The sequence below is a fragment of the Hevea brasiliensis genome, chromosome 18 (assembly GCF_030052815.1).
Source record: "Hevea brasiliensis isolate MT/VB/25A 57/8 chromosome 18, ASM3005281v1, whole genome shotgun sequence".
NCBI lineage: Eukaryota > Viridiplantae > Streptophyta > Magnoliopsida > Malpighiales > Euphorbiaceae > Hevea > Hevea brasiliensis.
Genome location: NC_079510.1, coordinates 41,059,361 through 41,081,010, shown reverse-complemented (window position 1 = coordinate 41,081,010; position 21,650 = coordinate 41,059,361). Strand labels below are relative to the sequence as shown.

Genomic DNA, 21,650 nt, shown 5'->3' with positions numbered 1-21,650 from the left:
CTAAATTGGTGGGTTAGAAATTGAAAGATTAGAAATTGGAAGGTTTTGGGAGTACCCTAAAACTCTCCCTGTTTCTCAACTTTCCATTCCAAATAAGTGAAAATTTTCTCTATTCCTCAACCTTCTATTCTAAACAAGTGAAAAATTTCTTAAAATTATATTTTACTTTTCTTTACCACCATAACTCCTTGATCCAAACAAAGGGTTAGGTTTCACAAGGTCTGAGAAAATGATAAAGGCTAGTATGCGTCTAAGGGCCTGTTTGGTTTAACTATTGAATACAACTGATAGCTGTTAGTTGATAGCTGTTACTGTTAGCTAATAGCTGATAACTGATAGCTGATGATAGCTTTTATGTTAAGTGTTTGGTAAAATTATATTTAGCTGTTGATGTTGATAAGTGAAATGACTAATAAGGGTATATATCATATAATTTATTTTATTATTTAAATAAATATAAAATTATAAATTTATTACATTATATTATTTATTTTATTATTAAATTAAATATATAATTATTAAATTAATATATTATATTATTTAAATAAATATATAATTATTAATCTTTTATATTATATCATTTATTTTATTATTGAAATAAGAAAATAATTGTTTTTTAAGATAATTAAATAATTTTAAAAATATAAATAAAATAATAAAATAATTATTATTGTTAATATTAAAATTTATAATTAATTTTAAGTTTTTAGATATAAATAAATATTTTATATTTTATGTTATTAATAAAAAATATTTTATTAAAATTGAAATGCGTTAATTAAAATGTTAAAATTACAAATGAAAAAAATAAAAATATTAATAATATTAATTTTCAAGTTAAATAAAAAAAGATAATATGGTCAAAATAAAAGTTAAAACCAAATCAGCTATCAACTGATGAGAAACAGCTCTAAAAATATAGCTGATATAAACTGCAGCAGCTGATGGGTATCACATCAGTTGCCCATCAGTTATCAGCTCTATTTTTTTAAGCTTGTCAAACATTATAATTTACCTGTTTGGGTATCTATCAGTTATCAACTACACCCAACAAATAAACCAAATATCCCCTTAAATAATTTAAAAAGGCAAAAATATAGCCGATCACTATTATACGAGTGATCAGCCCTAAAAGAATTATATATATATATATATATATATATATATATATTTTTTTTTTTTTTTTTTTTTTTTTTCCGCCAGACACTACCTAGCTCCAGCAAAAAGAAACAGTAAAAAGGTAGGCCATGTTACTGTATTCTTGCAGGGTTAATTATTAAAAAAATTTTAAAATTTAATAATTTTTAAAATTAAATCTTAAAATTTATATATTTATTAATTAAATTTTCACATTTAATTGATATATTAAATTAATACAATTATTAAAAAATTATTTGTATATTTAACAAGAATTTCACATCAACTGTTATATTATCACTATAAAAATCACATTATAAATCTCAAATTAAAGTCGATTGCCAAAAAAATATATTAATAATTTATTAATAATCGAATCAATTTGAGATATCAATCAAATCTACGAATTTAATTGATAACCATGTAAACTTTAATATTTAATTGACAATTTTATAAACTTAAAAATTTAATTATAAAAATTAATAAATTTCATAATTTTTTTAACAATAACCCTAATTAAAGCCTTTAATGTGATTTATATAGTGATAATATGACAATTAACATAAAACTCTCATTAAACATACTGACAATTTTTTGATGATATAATCAATTTGAGTTTTCAATTAAATATAAAAATTTAATTAATAATTATATAAACTTTTAAGAGTTAATTGCAAAAATTATCAAATTTCGTTGTTTTCTTTTTGGTTAGCCCATTCTTATATTGGATTAATGTTTGTCCATCTCACAAGGTGGTTTGTAATCAGGTTCCATGATTGAAAATTTTTTGCCCAATGAAATTAAGATTAAAAAACACAAATTGGGCCATGACAATAGCAGGAATCATTACAACTTTGGCAAGTAAATAATCTCCCGTGGATAAGTTTCTATCATCTAATTGCATATCTCATCTTACGAAGTTGGCCCATGTTCCTAGTAACACTCAGCGGTTAACTTATTTCCAGACCTTCAAGACAGTGGAGCTTTCAGAAAGAAAAAGTTGCATTCCATGATACCTGCAACAACTAATGTAATAATAGCATGCATCAGCCCTGGTGTTAATTTATGATATTCAAATAAAAATCAATTTTTTTTTATCACAAATAAACATCACAATTTGAGGGAAGGAAATGAGTAAATATTCCACCAGAACAGAAAAGGCCTCCTAAGAAAAGTGCTTCAAGTTTTACAATTTAATTAAAAGCTAGAAACCTAGGCTATGCTCTTATATGCAATGGACTTGAAAAATGAAAGGATGCTCTGATGGAGTCATCTATCAGAATTATGTCAACAACAAAGATGATCTGCCTCATAAAGCAGTTCAAAGAAGTTGCTAAAACGCTGCAAGGAAAACAGATTATTCCTCCATTAAGTAGAGAAACAATTGGGGTTGAGTTGAATGCTCAGCAAGGATAATGAATCCCGAAGAAGATTTAGAGGTTTTATGTAAAGAAATGCAAGCCTATGAAGTAAATTACACAAACATGAGTTAGCATAGTCAAAGAGTGTCGTAAGGGACCAAGGGTGACATGCTTACCTGCTCTGGGGATGAGGAATAAAAGATGTCAAGGAAACAAGGGTAGGTAGCTTAGCCCTGTATTTTCGGGAAATCCCATCATTATATTTAGATTTTGTACAGCTTGGCCAGAAGCTCCCTTCAAAAGATTATCAATCTGCATTAGGGTTTTAAGAGATTAGCCAGTGTTAATGCAGAAAAACAACAGTATATTAAAAGCCAGAATATATTTATGCATAATGATGGAGGAACTGACACATACAACTGATATAATTATTGCTCTACCAGAAATTCGATCAGGAAAGACATTCATGTAGCAATAATTAGAACCTCGAACATCATGAGTGCGAGGAACAACTCCTTTCTCCAATAACTTGACAAATTCTTCATCCTGTGATGAAAGTTAAACTGAGAATGAACAACAAATGCTAAACAAAAGAAAACAGCTGCTAAACACAAGACAATAAATGCATGGATGGCCCTTCGTGAAAACAATCATTTGAAATCCCACCACAAAATATGCCAAGGGCATTAAGAGTCATGGGCTGTCATGCCTATCAAAGAAATAGGAACAGAACATCCATGGTAACTCAGCTGCAACTAATTCTATGTTTGCACAGGATCAGTTTGATCAAAGCATATAAAAGCCTTCTAAACTTTGTTTTGAGAACTGCACCACCTTCAAACAATTACAACATTTTTTACACTAAATATTTATTTGAAAAATGGCTTAGAAATAACACAATTAAAATATACCTCATAGGAAAGCTTCAATTGCTGGTACAAATCCTCAGTCGTTACTCCTGGAGCCATTTCCACATATATAGTTGACTGCATACCACGGCTCTAACGGAATGACAAAAAACACAGAATGCTTTAAAATTCTATAAGCAAATAAACAAAGTGAATCAGTTTTAACATACATAGGTAGACAGCTGTTACCATTGGCATCAAGTGTGGGGTGAAACTGACAGTTACTTTTGAACCTGCAGCATCAGATAGTCCCTGTTCAATCTCTGGAACTGCATTTCAAAAACCAGAATCCATATTACTGCCTTAAGTTACAACTGAATATGAAACTAACAAGATACATCAAATCATATATCATAAGAATCTTTCCAAGAAAATGTTCCAATGCCACATGAAATAGAATAAATCAAATAATTTATAAGTTCTGTGGATTTAATTCCTTTGAATTACATTCATGATTCATGAATTCATATTACAGATGCAAAAACTAAATTTCCATGTATGAGATTCACCATGACGATGCCTTGTAACACCATAAGACATAATTCCTTCTGTTAATTCAGTATACAGATTTGCCACCTTTGCACCACGTCCTGCACAATGTACCAGCCATGAGCCATCAACTTCTGCTGAAGAAATTGATGCAAAAATATAGCAATGAAAACATACTGCTATAATGTGTATCAAGATATAAGATACAGCAAATAAACCCAAACCTGCTCCACTGACACCAGATTTTGAATCAATAATTATATTTTTAAATTCAATGAGATTAGCCTGCAATAGCGAGAAAATAATAAGGCACTCAAAAGTAACTAACAGAAAAACAGAGATCACCAGCATCAGGAAATCATTGATGAAAACAGCTTCCATGTTTTGATAAAAATAAAAAAATTAAAAATTAAAAAAAAAATCATAAAAATGAAGAGAATGCTATGCCAAATCCATAATTATCAGATATGAATACATCTCGCATCTTTGTTATCAAATATTGGTCCAATATGCCTGATTTGAGAGATTGTACTTCCACAGATATCAAAAGAGATTCAGTGCAGCCCATGTCTCAAGACTAATAAAATCAAGTTATTAAAGATAATGCATAACTGCTAGATGTTCAACTTTTATATAAGATAATTTGATCAGCAATTCACAACCCCCCCCCTTCTTCTTGGCAATATGATTGCCAGTTTCTCCTCCCTCCCACCCTCAACAAAGAAACTCTATCCTGCATAAATAACATAGTCAGTTGATGCAGGATTTTCTAGAGATTTTAGGACTACATATTTTAGGAAGAAATATAGGAAGTAGTCTTTTTATTATTTAGGACCCTAAAAATTCCTTAAAGAAACTACATGCTCAAGCCATTGGCCCATCCTCCATTTTGCAAAAACTTGGTCTAATGCATATTTACTTGACTTGCCTCATCATATGAATGATAGTCATGCTTCTAACGTGGAGGATTTGTCACCTTAACGCATTTTTGAGCCTCCTACATTGTCTTCTAGTGTTTCTGCTGGTCAACATGTGCCAAAGTTGCCATCACTTCCTCAACAAAAAGATGCCATTGAAACCGTGCTAGATGATGAGTTTGTTACTTCCTCTCAATGTGGTTTTCGAAGAAATCTTGTCAAGTGGCATCATTCCGAGTCAAATGCTCCTTGGATTATTGAAGAGGAATTTCAAACTTTGGATCATTCTCTCTTAGATTATTATTTGTAGTTCAACTTTCCAGAGTTGAGTTCTTTTCAACCATGGGGGAATAATACAAGGTTTTCTAGAGATTTTAGAACTACCTAATTTAGAAAGAAACATAGGAAGTAGTCTTTTAATTATTTAGGAATTTTTATTGATTGGGGATTCCTAATTAGTGTTTGCTTTGTATTTTTCTTATTTAGGGTTCGAAATCCTAATACTAATAGGATAAATAATTCTACTATAAATACCTTAGTTCTCTAGGTATTTTGGTAGACTTTTTCTATGATTGATAATTAATTTGAAAATTAATAAATCTGAGAATTTATTTCTCTTGAGAATTGGTTTCTTATACTCTATTGGTTTCATGTTAGACTCCTTTGACTATTTCCAGGGCACAGAATTTGTCATTAACGTGAACTCCTACTGTTTGGTTGGTTTTCTCTTGCTAGTTTCTAGTTAATAATTCAGTCCAATCCAAAGAAAATAAGCATACAAAAAGCCTTCTTTTGAAAATATATTTAGTGATAGATGTAGCACATACCTAGACTGAAAAATAATATGGTTTTGCAAAATATCTTCATCTAACATAGAGAGCTAATAAATCATACTCTAGGAAATAAATTGAAACATAGCATGGGACACAAACCTTTATCAAAGGAACAAGAGGAAGTTGAATTGATGTTGGATAACAACCAGGATTAGCAACCAGACGAGCATTTTTTATTTTCTCTCTGAAAATCTCTGTCAAACCATATATGGCTTCTTCCTGGATCCAGGTAAAAAGAACTAAGTAAAATTAAAAATGCATGCATTTGGGAAATGAACAATAACAATTTCAAGAACGATCATGCAAAGTTCCTGCAACATTAAATGCTAATTCTAGAAGGATATATTGACATCAAGAAACCAAAATTACCTTAGTGCATCCTTCCCTTGTGCAATCAGCCTACAAATGGTAATGTGTCCTAAATTCCTAATAACTGATAGTTTTATGAGACCGAGCTTGTTTCATGGCTTATACTTCATATTCTCAAGTTATTATCACCAAGATTGAAATGAATTACCACGTTATTATCACATGGGAAGTGAACCATAGTCCACATTACCCAGTCATCTAATCACAGGCACACAAAGTTGAATTCAAGGTCAAGTAAGTTATCTGTATAGTTGAAAATTTGATGCCTCCAATAGAAATATAGAGTTATAAATTCTGATATTGCTATGAAATTTGTAATTCCAAATATATTCACAAATGCTTCAACTCGCACTACAGTGTCCTCCCACAGAAGAAAATCTACATGTAGAACCACAAAAAATAAAGAATTCCCAGTTCAAGTGACAGATTTAAGTACTCAGGAAATGGACAAGTAACATACCTGCAAATCTGGTGCTCTGTGCGGCTGACCATACCATTCTTCATACTCAGAAATATCTCCTAGTCGGAAGTCCTGAAATATTGTCAAGCAATATGTGATATGAGCATATTCTGAATTTTCAAATTGGTGCATGATACCCAGAAACTGAACTAAAGAAGAACGCATAATGTTGAGTGGGTTTCAAAGCATACTGCAGAAAGATCAACAATCTTTAACCACTTGGGAAGAGCTTTGATGATTTCCTGCAGAAGAATGAAATGACCAATGACGAAGACAAATAGGCTGAGTAAACAAATTTCCCTTTCAAAAAGATGAAAAAAATGAATGAACCTGTGTGGTTCCATGAGGCAAACAACAGAATACAGCATCCACATCAGAAAAACTTGCACCATTTGTAGAAACCAAAACTGGTAGATCCTGCAAATAGAAAGAAATTCAAGAGTCACTGATGGAAGAAAACAATGATACATTTCAATTCAACACTTCAGTCAAATTTTTCATCAATATAAAATAGTTTAGTGTTAGCAGAAGGCGTGTTATTTGATAACTCCTTAACCTCTTCAGCAATAAGGTGTCTTTTATGGTTACTTTATTTTTAATTTACTTTGTTTGTACTTTGTTTTTTTCATCATTAGATTAGACCTTATCAATGCATCCCATGATAGTTGTTGACAAAGTAAATTTTATTTTTTAAAAAACTAAGTTATGGTAGAAACTCCCCTGCAATAATATTAATGTCATATGGCCGAGGAAATTGCATCTATACCCTCACAATGGCATAGTTATTAAAGGAGTGCCTCAGGCTCAAGGCTCACCAGGCTCCAACCCTAGCTCCTCTACCAGAGAAAGGCGGGCGATATTCACTAGATCCTCGCCTTATGTGCCTAGGCGTGCGCCTTGTTGCAAGAACAAGGCTCTAGAAAGGAGCACCTTCTTTGTTTCCAACTTCAGCGAGCACTTCTATTGACAAAAACCACTACCACTCAACTCAAAATTTATTAATCTACCTGATCCAATGTTAACGTCCTAGGAAATTTTTAAAATTAGTATTATTGGTGATAACTAGTCGCCAAAATCTCATAAAACTACCATACCCAGGATCGCAAACCTCTCATGTTTCCATTTTCAACACTACGACTCTCTTATTATCTTTTTCAAAAAAAAAAAAATGTTGCAACGAAAACCATCATCCACTGACTTAAAAAGTAAATAATACTCCTTTAGTTCTTAAAGATGAGAAAGATAATGAACATATTGATTTTAAAGATGAGTATCAAGAGGATGAAGGCATAGAAGAAGATAAAGAAGATTATGATGCTACTCTTGATGAAGATTGAATAATAGTTATTTTATAATTGCTTAACTTTAGTTTTGAGACACTAAAAGACTATTCAAGTTTTACTATATTAGTACTTGAATGCTTCTTTATTATTATTATTTTTAATTTTATGTTATTTGAAGTTTGATGGAATAGTCACATTTATTCGATTTTTAGGATTTTTTTTTTTTTGCACCTCACCTTGCCCAAGCGCGCGCTGTTCCTTGCATCTTGCGCCTAGGCTCAAAGACCCCTTAGTGCCTTAGTGTGCTTTGAGCCTTTAATAACCATGCACAATGAGAGTATGTCCCTACCATTTTTTTTCATACCTATTTTCGCTATAATTAGTACATCACTCATCACACATGTATACACACACACACACACATTCAAAAATAGACAAAACACCATTATGCCCTCAAACAGATTTCTACTGAACATGTGAAGAGCAATACCTTTTGTGTGATGAAATGAGGAAACACAGACCCTATCGATTTGCCAGCATTTCTGTCAGCAGTCATAAGAGTAATGCCAAAGAAAGGATGGTTTGCAAGAAGTCGAATAATCTGCCAAAAAAGGATTAACTTCAATTTTTCATTCTTTTTCCAAAACAGAATTATTTGCCATGAATATAACTAAAATCCATCACCATACCAACTCCTACAACAAATAAAATCACAAAACAGGAATTTGGAAAATTTGACATGCAAAATATTCTTAAACAACATAATTTTAACTAAAATTTTCAAAAATTCCTTTCCTACTTGCAGTTAGCAAAACATGCCAATTATTTTCATTCTTGTTTTTCAAAAATATAGTTTTTCTATCATAAAAAAGATCCCGTTTCCTTCAATAATTAAGAACTGCACATCCAGGAGGACCCAAAAGCCTAAAACCCTCCTCTTTTGCCCATGAGAATAAAATGTCTACTAACTTAGTAAAAAGAAATCTCTCCCTTCTCTCTTTCTCTCACTGTCATAAACAACTAACCTATTCACTTCAGTAGTGGTTAACTTCTTAACCTTATTGTCCAAAATAATAATTCATCAACACAGCCCTCATACACACAGATGCAGCCACCGGCTGCTGATCCAAAGGTTGGTTATTAACCTGCACAGAGCCATACAATCAAACCTATGCTTCCCATCCCTCAAACCCACCCTCCAAAAAAAGGGGTGATATGAAGTAAAGCCAAATCGATAAGCTCAACAGCAAATGGAGAATGATTGGCTACGGGAATGGCTTAGCTGGAGTTTGTTAAATCAGTTAGTTAGTAAGGTAACTCCCTTTGTTGTATGGATAATTATGGAAGAATAATCAAAGATTCCTGAGTTTTCTCTCTAGAATCCCTCCCTGAGTTCTTGTTCTTTCTTGTTCTTCTGATTTCCGGAATTGGCACATAACAAGGGGGGAAATGGAAAAATAGAAACGCACAAACCTCTGCACCAGTGTAACCACTAGCTCCAAGAAGAGCAACACGAACATCCTTTTCCTGCTTAGAATTTCTAATCTGCAAGCTTCTGGGAGACAATAACGTGGATCTTCCAACATAGAGCCTATCCTCATTACGTTTGCCCAACTTTGAGAATTTCACTTCACCCTGAATTCATATGCACATTGCTAAGCATCACTCAATTCCTCTTTCATTATTTATTTAAAAAAAAAAAAAAAAAACTTATAGAAGTTACAACCCACCCATTTCGAGCACTGACCTTCCACAAGCACCCTCGATCAAAGCAAACTGAGTTGAAAACTGAAGTGCTCATCTTTCTCTATAAAATGCTACAGAATTGAACAAAAAAGAAGGCTTTTATAGGTGAAGTTGGTGATCCTAGGATCGGATGCTTTTAGTGAAGATATGAAATTTGGGGTTTTAATCAGAAAGAAATAAAGAATAAAGTCGGCATTTCGAAGTACTCATGTGAAATTTATTCTTGTCATGAGAAAGCAACAAACAAATGCCAAAACCCTAGATTATTGTCTTGTAGTGGCCTAGTGGGATTTGGAATTTGGACAGAATTTGAATAGGAATAGCTTCAATAATTTTACGGGCTAGGAAAATTTCCATTCTTTCTTCTTTCTCTTGTAGTGGCCTAGTGGGATTTGGAATTTGGACAGAAATTGAATAGGAATAACATCAATAATTTAATGGGCTAGGAAAATTTCCGTTTTTTCTTCTTTCTCTCGAATATATATAAATATATAAGAAAAGAAGGTTTGCTGTGTTTGGTCTCCATTGACGTTTGAAGCTGACAGACCAGCACTGGCAATCCTTATTGGGGATAATGTTGTCTGGGATGTCATGTTGTTTTATTATTAAATAATGGTTCTCCAATGCAAACGACAAGTATGTTCTGTCGTTGAACACAAAATATAACGTTGGTATTTCATAACTAATCGATTGAGCAGCATGTAATGAAAGTAATTAAAGGCTCTCTCTCTTATTATCAAATTTCCTTCCCAAACCCCAAATTTTAACATTTTTGCACCCATTTAAAAAAAATTAAAATAATTGATCACTCTTTACATTTCTCTCCATTACTCAACTTTCCCTTCAATCATATCCTATAGATTCCATGCAGAGATAGAGAAGGTAAATCTGAATTCAAGACATTAAACTTAATGTGGAATGTATAGAGCAAGTAAAAGATGGCAATTATCAATTTCCATTGAATTATATATTTATTTATTTACACGGTAATACAGAATAAACCAAGAAAAAAAAAATGATATCCAGATTGAGAAAAGAATTGATACACAGCTTGATCAGACGAATCAGAATAAGAAGAACTACATGAACACATCCAAAGCTTGGCTTGGCTTCTGCTGTTATAATTGCTAGCACAAGGCTAAATACCCATCTCCTTGCATAGGCAACTAGTGCTATCGGTCTAATAAAGGAGTTTGGCCTCTTCTCGGAGTTTTGTAGTTCTTATCCGTTCTCCAGTTTGTTGGTAATGTTTCTCAGACAACCGAATTCTTTCTTGGTAATTCTGTTCTGTAATAGAGATTAGAACTTCGTTAATTTGCAACCATAGTATGTAATTGCACATGCTTGATAGTGATCACAAATTGTATTTGCCAAAAAAAAAAAAAAAAAGAAGCATTCCCTGTCAAATGACATATAAATTTGTTATTTGATGTGCATGTATTTACCTTAAATCTAGACATTCTCTTTCCAGGGAAGCGAGTCTATTTTTCATCAGTTCAAGTGCCTCTTCAGCAACTGCAGGGCTTATATTGGACACAGGTTTTGCTATTCCTGCTGCCTGATGTTTCAATAGAGTGACAAATGCTTCCTGTACCACCCTGCCATCTTCAGTTTCCAGTAGAAGATTCAATTCTGAATAGCCGTCAACTTTAGACCAAAGATAACAACAGTTTTCTCTTTGGGCTAACCTTCAGTTTAACCATTGATTGCTGTGCCTTATCAAAATTTATACAAGGACTTTTTCCTCTGCCTCGTTAATAGAAGCAGCCTGATCTTTGACAAGGGCATCTTTCCTTTGATTAATCTCTGCTGAGTCACAAGGTTGTAAATTCTTGCACTTTAACTTATTGAGATTATTAACATTCAATTCTGAAAACCTATTCACAATCACAAAAGCAGCTGTCGCACAAACTGATGACTTAGTAGCATGAAGTTCTGCCAGCTTCACTTTATCCTCCAGCTCTGCAATTGTAGTTGTTTTCTCTTTTAACAGAGACTTCAAGAGAAAATTTTCTTTCTCCTTTTCATTGCACTCCTGTAAATGTGCTTCATTGATCACCAGTACTGCTCCTCTCAAAGACTTAAGCATACACTCTGCATCACTTCTTTTATTGTTTGCGTCTTCTAAACATTTGCTGAGTTCTTCAATCAGGAACTCCTTTTCAGAGATGATTCTAATTAACCTGCCAACTTGTTCAGAGATCCAAATCCTTTTATGTGGAAAGGTGGTAGAGATATGTTTGAGCTGATCAGAGGCATCGGTAAGTGCCTCTAGCCCATCTGCAACAATTTCTGCTATTTCACAAGCCAACAGTTCCCACTCATCAGATAATGTTCTCAATTCTCCATCTTTACTCTCTAACTTTCCATGCAACTCTTTGTTGTCTTTAGTTAAGAGGTTTAACTCTCCCTTCAGCTCCTTCAACTCATTTTCTAGAAGCATTACAACTTTATTAGTCTCAATCTCTTTCAAATGGCAATTGTGGACCTGCTGCTGAAGAATGGATAGTTCTTCCTGCATACAAACAATAACCTCAACAGTTTCAGCTTCTGCCTGCCTACGGACTTCATCCATTTCTTCTTCATTGGTTGCCTGAAAAGCATGATCATTTCGGTACCAAATATTCAGTTTCTTGGCCTTCTCAAGTGAATCTTGCATCCTCTTCAGTTTCATTTGTAAAATAGAGTCCTTACCATCTAACCGGTCAGATGGATAATCTCTTAAATCTTGTCGAGAAAGTTGCTCTTTCAGTTCCATTATTTCAAACTCTTTTTCATGCAAAAGCTCCAAATAGTGACTGTTACTTTTCCTCAGGTCTTCCATCTCATTTATCGTCAGTATTTGTTGAGACTCAAGGGCTTCAACAACTAACTTTGCCTCTTTCAATTCATGAGTTGCTTCTCCATGTTGCTTGCTTACAAACAGAAGCTTTTCATTGGCCAGTTCAAGTTCTCTACTCAAGCATGCTGTCCTTTCTTCTACTTCACCACGGATTGATCTCTCTTCTTCGAGAATAATCTTCAATATATCCAATTGCAGCTGTAAATCCAAGACTTCTTCCGCATGTTTCATTACTGATATAATATGCATGCTTTCCCCCCCATTCTTAACTCCCCTAAGCATGCCAAATTCAGAAGTAAGAGCTTCTGATGGATCCTGAAAATCATGAATAGGCTTCAAGATGTGCGCAATGTAGATAAACCAAAGAAAAAACCAAGAGCATATACACACTGATATAAATATGACTTAGCTGAGATACCTACTTGTCAAGTGTGCGACATATTAAAACAGTATCCATCTTTTCATGAACCTAGATAATCCAAAACTAAAAGTTACCTTAATGTTTTTGACGTTGTCATCTTTATCCTGGGCAGTAGATTTGAGATTGTCTAACATAAGCTGCAGATCATGTGTTTCTCTACAAAAGATCATGAAATCAAAATTCCATCATGAATGTAAATGAATGTAAAACAGAATTCCAAATGAACTTAAAAAGGCACTAGAATTCCTCACCTACTTAGTTTTTTGTTATCCTCTAAGCAAGAACTTAACTTACACCTGCACTCCTCTAACTCATTGAGACTGTTCTTTAACTGACAAAAATGGAAAGTGAGTGTGACATATATTAAAAAATTTCAAGGAGAAAAAAGTGTAATATTTCTTGTTAAGAAAGTAGTAGCAACCTCTAAATGGAGAGAATTGTCTTTGTTGCTGATGCACATAGATTCCTGAGTCAATAAGGGGGAAAAGGTATAAAACCAGTAAGAAAAAGAAAAATTCTAGCTACTTGGCATTACTTTCAAAATCTTAGCACTCATCAGGTGGCATAAAAAATAGTTAAAAGAGAATGCAACAAAACTACAAGCTCCAAAGCTATTTCCTGTCCTTCCTACATCAACTAATGTATGTTGAGATAGGAAAACCAGGAAGAATCAAGAAGGTAACAGTACAAACCTGAGGTTGGCCATTGACATTGGGATGGTTATGTCGTATAGATTTCCCATCAAGATAATGAGGCAGCTGCAGAAAATGGCATTTTAATTTCAGAGGTTCCATACAACAAATCAAACAAAACAAAATTTTGATTTTGCATCCAATTCCACGCAAACCTGTTCCTGAAGTTTGGATACTTTATCCAAGAGTATTTCTCTCTCTCCTTCTTGATAGAATTCTTGAAATCTATTATAGGCACAGTGAAAAATTAATAAAAAATGAACATCTAGACCATACTTTGATGCAAAAACAAAGAAAAAACCTTTTGAGTTGGTCCAAAAGCCTTATATTCTCCATTGCAAAGCGAGTTATTTCAGGATTTTTATCTACTTTAGCTTGAAGCAACTGGATCTCTTCACAGAGGGCCCTGTTCTCTTCAAGCAAATAAGTATCTTGAGATAATGAATCACCAAGAATTGACTCCATTCTTTGAATTTTGTCTTCCCGACATCTGAGCATCATTTTTGTGATCCTGGTCTCTTCCTCTCTTTGACAAACCTAACAGTCAATGCCAGGTAGAGTTTACAGTTCAACAGGTAAATGGAAAGGGGGAAAAATATAAAAAATAAAAAATAAACTTCACTCCAAAAATATATATATCAATATAAGTAAAATAATTTACCAAGCAGTTCAACTGCTCAATTTTAGCTTCAAGTTTCTTGATGTGTGTCTCTGCCATCTGTTCTCTTCTCAATGCACCAGCAAGTGTTGTCTCCAAAGAATTCAACTGTTTGGATATTAATTTTAGTAATATGTAATACATGCCAAATCTAAAAATTAATATGGAGGAAATAAGGCACAACATCCAAGCTGATGGTTTTCAAATCAGTACGGTAGGGATAGGAAACATCTCGACAACAACTAAATAACACACTAAATTACAGTGTTTCACTTTAAATGTTACCTATTAGTGGGTAAAACAAATGTCTACCTCATCATGTCACTTAAAAGAAGCCACTTTCTAATTAAATAAAAATAAATGCTCATAATCTGTATCAGCTCTAAAGTTAATTAGTCCCATTTTCATATAATTATCATATTATATTGCTATTTGCTGAATTATCATAACACAAAATGACGTAGTATACCTGCTCAGTGGACATTCTAATTATGTCTTTTGATTCAAATCCAAGCAGGCCATCAACCTGCTGTTGATCTGTTACATGCATGTTTTCAGAGCAAGCAGCATCTTTTACTTGAGTCGTATCTTTGCCAGTTGAACCAAATGACAAAGATCTGAAGACATTTTGACGTTTTAGAAGAGAAAGCTCCTCCTATTCCACAAATGACCCAGTAATTTTAGTACAAGTCACTGGCAAAAAAAAAAGAATATAATAAATGAGTTGTCATATATGATATCACGCCTTTAAAAGCCGTATTTGATGCTGTAGTGCAATGACATCCCCAGTGGAATCTTCGTTCACAATAGCCTATTGACCATAATGAAGTTCATAAATTAGTGAAACTGATCAATGCCTTGGAGAAGTCAACCGTAGTACATGAATACAGAAAGTCAGCAACAAGCTTACATTATTCTGGATAAGTTTTGCTCTCTGAGCAAATTTTAAAGTACTCAGTGTTTCAGCTGAACAGCTGCAAAATGTAGAAATTAAAGAAAGCCTCATTGTAACTTTGTGAGAAATTGGCAAAGCTGAAACAATATGATAGTGATTTCAAACAAGTGAACCAACCAGATAGAAGGGCTGACATTAGCAATGATCATTGTTTTTGAATTTCCACCAAGCGAGTCCTGAATCACATTGTGTATCATATGTTACATCATGACTGAAAAGATAATACAGAAAAAGATAGGGGAACAAGATTAGAATTAACCTGAAGAAGGAAGGTCAACCTTGAATCCCTATAAGGAACATGTTTTTGTTTCCCGTTTGCCACATCTACTAGAATCATAATTACATGACTGCAAATGATAGTTTGCATTCATTATATTGACAGAAAGCATTAAGCCAAAACGAATATATATATATATGGGAAGAAAACACTGATGGGTGCCAACAAAATTTGGTAATGGTTGCAGTACCCTAACGTGGACAATGATTTGTTTATGTTTGCAGCTTCCTTTAGACGCTCACCTTCAGCACCTGAACTTTTCTGCCTGTAGTTGACAATAATTAGGTCATGATTCAGAAATAACATCACTCAAATATGCAGAGTATGTGTAATCCAGCAAACATTAAAACTTGAAAGTAACGTGCTTACCTTTCTGAACCTGCAAGATCAACTAGGTTCAATCTAGCAAACCTTAGGTTAGTTGTGGAATCTTTTTCCCACCTGCTCTCAATAACACAAGTAAAAACACTATGCGACCGACTGCTTTGTCTATTCATATTTGTTGCTGCAACTTTCCTATTTACAGAACCCTAGATGCAAAAAATAGTTCATTTAACACATCCACGCACACAAAGAGGGTGAAGAGAAAGAAAAAGTGATAGATATGGGAAAACAATATGGATTGGTAACCTGAGTCAGTAGCTTCAGAATGTCGCTCACAGTTCGAACTTCAAATTCTGAGAGATTTTCTACATAGACACCCTGCTTGACATCCTCCCTCAGCTACAAAGTATAAACGAAAAAATGAATAACTAAAAGTATCTCAAAACATTCCAAACCCAAATCACTTCAAAATGATCAAACTCACAAGCAAATTGGTAGATGAGGGATCAAGGAGATCGGTAATTTGTTCATTGTAAATCTCTAAGAAAGAGCACTTGCAATTATATTTTAGTCTTTCATCCCTACGACTTTCTTCCTCCTGAATAAAAACGAAAGTTAAAAATGTAACAAGAAAAAGGTATTATGTAATATCTATGGTTGAATCTACATATAAGAACTTTTAACATTGCACAGGTCATTATGTATTGTAAGATATAAGGTATAAAAATTGTTTGCTTATAAGTGCATGTCAAAAGGTTAACTGGCAAGATCAGGCAAGGTACATACAGCTTGAATCCTTGCAAACAAAAATTCAAATATCCTTGGTGTCAATCCACGGCGTTGGCTGGGCTTGACTTCTAAATCATCAATTTCACCAAGCATTGTGTATGTCTTCCCACTTCCTGTCTGCACAATCAAACTCCCTATTGTTAACTTATATTTGATACGTAATTGCATGGGGATGTCACCAAAGAATGTTATGATACGATACATCATTTATTTCAAGCTCTTTTAATTGTAGGGACTGTTAATATGCGCCAAAAATGGAAACCATTAAGGTAAAACTGTTTTCCAGGTTTTTGCTAAGGTAGAATAACAAAGAGATTTTCCACTCTTGTCGATGGAAGGAGAAAGCACACTCTCTCATGGAAAAATAATAAAATAAATAAATAAATAAAATTAGCTGAAGGATTAAGGGGTACCCCTTTTGTTACAGCAGTACGGGATTTTACTGCATTGCTTTAGTCAAAAACCAATATGGTCTGAAGTGGTGTTGTTTATGGAATTACATAAACGAACAAATTAGGTGAAAAGATGCAAAAAGGAAATTGCATGCAAGTTACCATTTCCCATGCCATCACGCATATTCATAGCCCAACTTACTGGCAGTTACTTTACATCGTGGAAATGCAAGTAGAAGAACCACATACGTTATGTCAAAAGGATTCTATGCGCGGGAGATTACCTGACCATAGGCAAACATACAGCTGTTGTAGCCAGACAAACAATTCTCCACCATGGGGAGACAAGCCATCCTGAAAAGCATTTCCTGCAAATGACAATTTCAAAACACTGCTTAACTTACAAAATGTGTGATTGGTAAAATCAACTATTTTCTTCTTTCTAACCAGACCTGATCTACTGATTCACATGCTACATGGTCAAATGTGAAGCGAGTTTCTGGTTGACCAATCCAAGTGATACTTTGGGCATTTTCTTGCTTCAAACACCTGCTGTAACCATGCATACTCTTCTCCATGCTACTGAGAGGACGCACACGAACAAGAACCTGGATAAATTCATCAACCTTCAGCATAACTTGCAACATATCCAATTATCACATTCCACAAAAATAGAGAGCAAAAATTACACCATTCAATTCAGAATTTAATCTTTCAAACATCACCGGCAACCTTTTTTCTCAGTAAATTGAATCCATCTTTCCTCGAAAATGTTCTTCAGTATTCACCTTATTATAATACTAGGCCATTCTAAAGTCAAAACATTGTTCAGCATTGCAAATTCCCACGTAGTTTGGTATTGCCACAGGTCTCACAAAGACAACATATGTACTGCCAGTCTTTTCATAAAATAATCTCCTAACTAATTCTAGGCACTGAAACGGGCATATCCAAAGGAAACAAAAACCTCAAATCAAACCAAAAAAAAGAAACTACCTGTACATTGTGATCCATCCAAAATGATGGATCCTCTTTGAGATCAAAATGAGGCACTTCAACAGTATTAACAACAGCAGTACTCGAACCACTAGATACAGGAATCCCCCTATACAATGCAGTAAAGTTCCCCATACGCCCTCCTCCAATAACCCCATCATACTTACTCCTAAACCCCAAACTCGGAGGCTTAGAAACACTCTTGGTTGGCGTGCTTTGTGTAGAATTAGTCTCAGAATGACTTGAAGTAGGCCTCCTCGTCGACCTTGGAGTAATGTTAGGCAAGCCCCCATGATTCAGCAGCACTGAATAGTTGTTAATATCAGGTCTCATTTCATCACGCGAGTCGCTGGGAGTGGAGCTAGGCCCATTTCCCTGAGTCCACCCCAATTGGTTCTTGGTATGAAATCCCACTCCTCCATATTTATCCGGAGGCAAAGTTGAGTCACAGTTCTTGGGTTTGGGCTTGGCTGGTGTTCTATCAATTTTACTTCTAGCGTTTACCGCTTCTTGCTCAAATTTAGGGTTAGGAGGGTGAAGAATTGGGGCTGGGACTTGAATCGTGTTCAATGGAGGCCTAGATGAGTCGGCCCTGGCTTGACTCGCCAATGAATATCTAGGATTTACAGGCACATTCTCGATTTCCTCGCTCTGCTTGCCCGAATTCCGGCGCAGGAATTTGAAATCTCTCAACATCCTGAAATAGAAAAAAAAAAAAATCTTTCCCTGAGAAAATGAATAGAGAAATACTAACAGATCTCTAATTTCAATAGCTAAATGCATATTCTGCATTGTTCTCACTAGAAAAAGTGAATAGAAAAATGAAGACACAACCTGAAACAGGAATTGAAGAACAAAATCTGGAGATTTTTAGTTACTGAAATTTTGTTTTCCGTTGCTGAGATGAGAGCTGATTTCAGCTGGATTTTTCAGGGACTTTAGTGAAAAAGCTGAAAAATGAAAACTGGAAAATTATTGGATCTTGATTTCAGTAAACATCTCTCTCTCTCTCTCCCTGGATCGTAGTTTTAGCTTAAAGCATCTGGAATTCTGCATCACTATTTTTGTTCTTCTGTGTCCAGCGTTTGTTTTCAAAGTGGGCCTAAACTCAAAATGACAAAGGGGAAGTGGAGAATGGACAGCTGAGATTGAAAATAGATTTGAAAATGAATGGAGAGATGAGGGTGTCGCGGTTTTTTGGGATTTGAAGTAGGCAGGGGCTTTTTCGTCAAACTGTACAAATTGAAATATTATTATCATGTCTCGGTTTCAAATTTCAACGATTACTTTTCCTTCACATTCCCTGCGATAAATATAGAGATTTTTCGCTCTATTATAAATTAAAAAAAATAATAATTTTTTTTTTAAATAAATATAGTAAAATTTCATTAATAAAATGCAAATGGATACAGCTAGTATAGAAAGGAATAAGCTGTCGTAAATAATTAATAGAGAATAATCTTTTATCCCTACTTAAATCGAGTATTAACGTAATTTAATATGTCATATTGTAGTGTATTATATTTTATAAAATAATATAATATGATAAAATAAATATAAATATTATTAAAATAATTTTTATTATTATTTTAAATATATATTTTATTTTTTAATTAATCATTAAATATATCTTATAAATATATAATATTAAAACCATATAATTAAAATTCTATATATTATGTAGAATAAAATGAAGAAACAAAAATTGTAAATCATGCCAAATCATTAATTTGGTGATTTTAATAATATCAAATTATCACTGTTTAAGAATAATTTTTTTAAGCATATAAAATAATCATACCGTCCAATATGAAATCATCTTAAATCATAATTCAAACATAGCCCTTGAGTGGTTGAACGACTCTTTACTTGATTTGATTATTCAAAAATTAATCCCATATGGGTAAGGCTGTGTAGTTTTCGGTGTGAATTAAAAAATTGAATCGAACTAAGTCATTTCGATTTAATCGATTCGATTATTTGATTTTATCAGTTCGGTTCGGTTTGAAAATTTAAACATATTAAGTTTTTGGTTCGGTTTTTTATCGGTTAAAACTCATAAAATCGATTAAACTGAATAGTAAAATGGGTCAAATAATTTTTCAGCTCAAGATGCATAAGTCTCAAAATCCAAAATGCATAACCGGGCCAAGAAAAATAAAAATTCTAATATTTTCAATTTAATGCAATGGAACCAAACTAAATCAATATTTTTTTATTTGGTTCGGTTCGATTCTCTTTAAGTAATCGGTTCGATTCAGTTTATACTTTTAAGCGATTCGATTTTTTAATTTTTATTTTCGGTTCAATTCGAAACTAAACCGATCAAATGCTCTCCTCTACACATGGGAAGAAATTAAAATTTTATATTTAAAAAAAAAAATATTTTGTTCTGTGCTCCCAATATTTTTGCTTTTCCTAGCTACCTACTAGGCTTTCAAGTATACAGCTCCCGATCCGGCCCAACTCTAGAAAAAAAAAAATGGTTTAACAGTGTCTTCATGAAAATTATTAATGCTATGGAGAAAAATATACTATAAATATATTAATTAGATATTATTGAAAATAATTTTAAATTAATTTTAATATAATTTAATTATATAAATTTTAAAATAATACTTTTTTAAAAATGAAATTTACATTATAATATCAAGCCGATTCGAGTTCGAATAATAATATTAAAGACTGATTTAAGGTTAGCTTTAACTTTTATATATTAAATATTTATTAATTGAATTTGTTTATATAATTAATTAATTAAATATATAAAATATATGTATTTATAATAATATTTATAAAGTTTTATGTATTATATTTGAATTAAAAAAAATTTAAATATTTTATAAAATTATTAAAATTTTAAAATAAAAATTATTAATAAAAAAATTTATATAAATTATTAATTAAAATATATAAAATTAAATAAATTTAAATTTTTTTTTTAAATAATTATTGAGTTTGAGATAAATTGATGTAGTTGAAAATAAATTATAATAATATCTATTACCTTTCATCATAATTCAGATTAAAATTTGATAAAAAAAATTTCAATAAAATGTCTTTTATTAGATTAGTGATAAATAAATGAATTAAAATTTGATCAACAGAAATTTCTCATAAATTCTAAAATAACATTAAAGGAAGCTTATGGTCTTATAAATTAGAAAAAGATGAGAAAAAAAATTTTAAATTTGTGTCAATTTTTTTTTTAATTTCTATTTTTTATGTGCATTGCCCCTTAATTTAATTTCTATTTTTTAATATTTAATTTCAAAATTTTCCATTTAATTAATTAAATTTTAAAATTTAATCAAAATTTTTTTTATATGTTATTGAATTCCTCCCCTTTAACTTTAGTATGAAAAAGAGCATTAGTCTTTTATAGTGATTGCTTTTATATTCGATTTTAGATTTTTATAGCTACAACCGTTATTTTTATAAATACAAATTGTTATTATCCCAAGTTTTTCCGGAGTGGGCCCTTTCGGAGCTGAAAATATTCCCTTATCAAGATTTTTAAGCCCACTTGTTCTGCTCCAATAATTTTCCATTTTGAGATTTTTTTTTTAAATTCGGCCCATTACGAAATTATATAAATATATAAAATTTATATATTTAATAAATAAATTTTATTATATATTATCATAAATTCATAATAAATTAAATTTAAATAAAAAAAATCATTCAGTAACTCCATAATTTGATGCTCACCAGTGTGTGTATATATATATTTCATCATATTTTCATTAAAATTAAAATATAAAATATTTATGAAAATCATAATTAAAATATTTTGATATC

The 21,650-nt window shown here is 32.4% G+C and overlaps 2 protein-coding genes across 7 annotated transcripts; both read right to left on the bottom strand.

Moving 5' to 3' along the window:
- Positions 1-1,910: 1,910 nt before the first annotated feature.
- Positions 1,911-10,065, bottom strand: LOC110643551 (probable N-acetyl-gamma-glutamyl-phosphate reductase, chloroplastic). Of its 5 annotated transcripts, none has more exons than XM_021795970.2 (14): positions 9,505-10,060; positions 9,231-9,392; positions 8,248-8,358; positions 6,805-6,891; positions 6,666-6,716; positions 6,475-6,546; positions 5,745-5,864; positions 4,120-4,180; positions 3,916-3,996; positions 3,596-3,675; positions 3,410-3,499; positions 2,916-3,044; positions 2,675-2,810; positions 1,911-2,162 (listed from the first exon to the last, which is right to left on the bottom strand). In XM_021795970.2, exons 1-13 carry the CDS (start codon positions 9,556-9,558, stop codon positions 2,703-2,705), a joined length of 1,206 nt encoding a protein of 401 aa, XP_021651662.2. In that variant the 5' UTR covers positions 9,559-10,060; the 3' UTR covers positions 1,911-2,162; positions 2,675-2,702. The 5 variants fall into 5 exon arrangements, with proteins under 5 accessions (XP_021651662.2, XP_057996329.1, XP_057996330.1 ...); XM_058140346.1 differs by having other exon boundaries at positions 1,911-2,153; XM_058140347.1 differs by lacking the exon at positions 1,911-2,162 and having other exon boundaries at positions 2,674-2,810; positions 2,939-3,044; positions 9,505-10,063.
- A 375-nt stretch (positions 10,066-10,440) lies between these two features.
- LOC110643550 (kinesin-like protein KIN-12D) lies at positions 10,441-19,006 on the bottom strand. Of its 2 annotated transcripts, none has more exons than XM_021795966.2 (23): positions 18,684-19,006; positions 17,850-18,546; positions 17,306-17,461; positions 17,138-17,221; positions 16,459-16,578; positions 16,157-16,270; positions 15,979-16,071; positions 15,718-15,878; positions 15,539-15,613; positions 15,331-15,418; positions 15,189-15,247; positions 15,027-15,090; positions 14,862-14,927; positions 14,586-14,771; positions 14,120-14,224; positions 13,760-13,995; positions 13,614-13,683; positions 13,459-13,524; positions 13,188-13,232; positions 13,018-13,097; positions 12,841-12,922; positions 10,949-12,660; positions 10,441-10,790 (listed from the first exon to the last, which is right to left on the bottom strand). In XM_021795966.2, exons 2-22 carry the CDS (start codon positions 18,543-18,545, stop codon positions 11,230-11,232), a joined length of 4,077 nt encoding a protein of 1,358 aa, XP_021651658.2. In that variant the 5' UTR covers position 18,546; positions 18,684-19,006; the 3' UTR covers positions 10,441-10,790; positions 10,949-11,229. The 2 variants fall into 2 exon arrangements, with proteins under 2 accessions (XP_021651658.2, XP_021651659.2); XM_021795967.2 differs by having other exon boundaries at positions 10,441-10,785.
- Between the last annotated feature and the right edge of the window lie 2,644 nt (positions 19,007-21,650).

Coding starts and splice junctions, on each gene's coding strand:
- LOC110643551 (XM_021795970.2), bottom strand. CDS start 9,558: ATGAGCACTTCAGTTTTCAACTCAGTTTGCTTTGATCGAGGGTGCTTG. Junction 6,892..8,247: donor CTCATTTCATCACACAAAAG/GTATTGCTCTTC, acceptor TTCTATTTGCAG/GATCTACCAGTTTTGGTTTC. Junction 4,181..5,744: donor CTCTTGTTCCTTTGATAAAG/GTTTGTGTCCCA, acceptor TCGCTATTGCAG/GCTAATCTCATTGAATTTAA.
- LOC110643550 (XM_021795966.2), bottom strand. CDS start 18,545: ATGTTGAGAGATTTCAAATTCCTGCGCCGGAATTCGGGCAAGCAGAGC. Junction 13,996..14,119: donor TTGAGCAGTTGAACTGCTTG/GTAAATTATTTT, acceptor ATTGACTGTTAG/GTTTGTCAAAGAGAGGAAGA. Junction 13,684..13,759: donor CTTTTGGACCAACTCAAAAG/GTTTTTTCTTTG, acceptor TGCCTATAATAG/ATTTCAAGAATTCTATCAAG.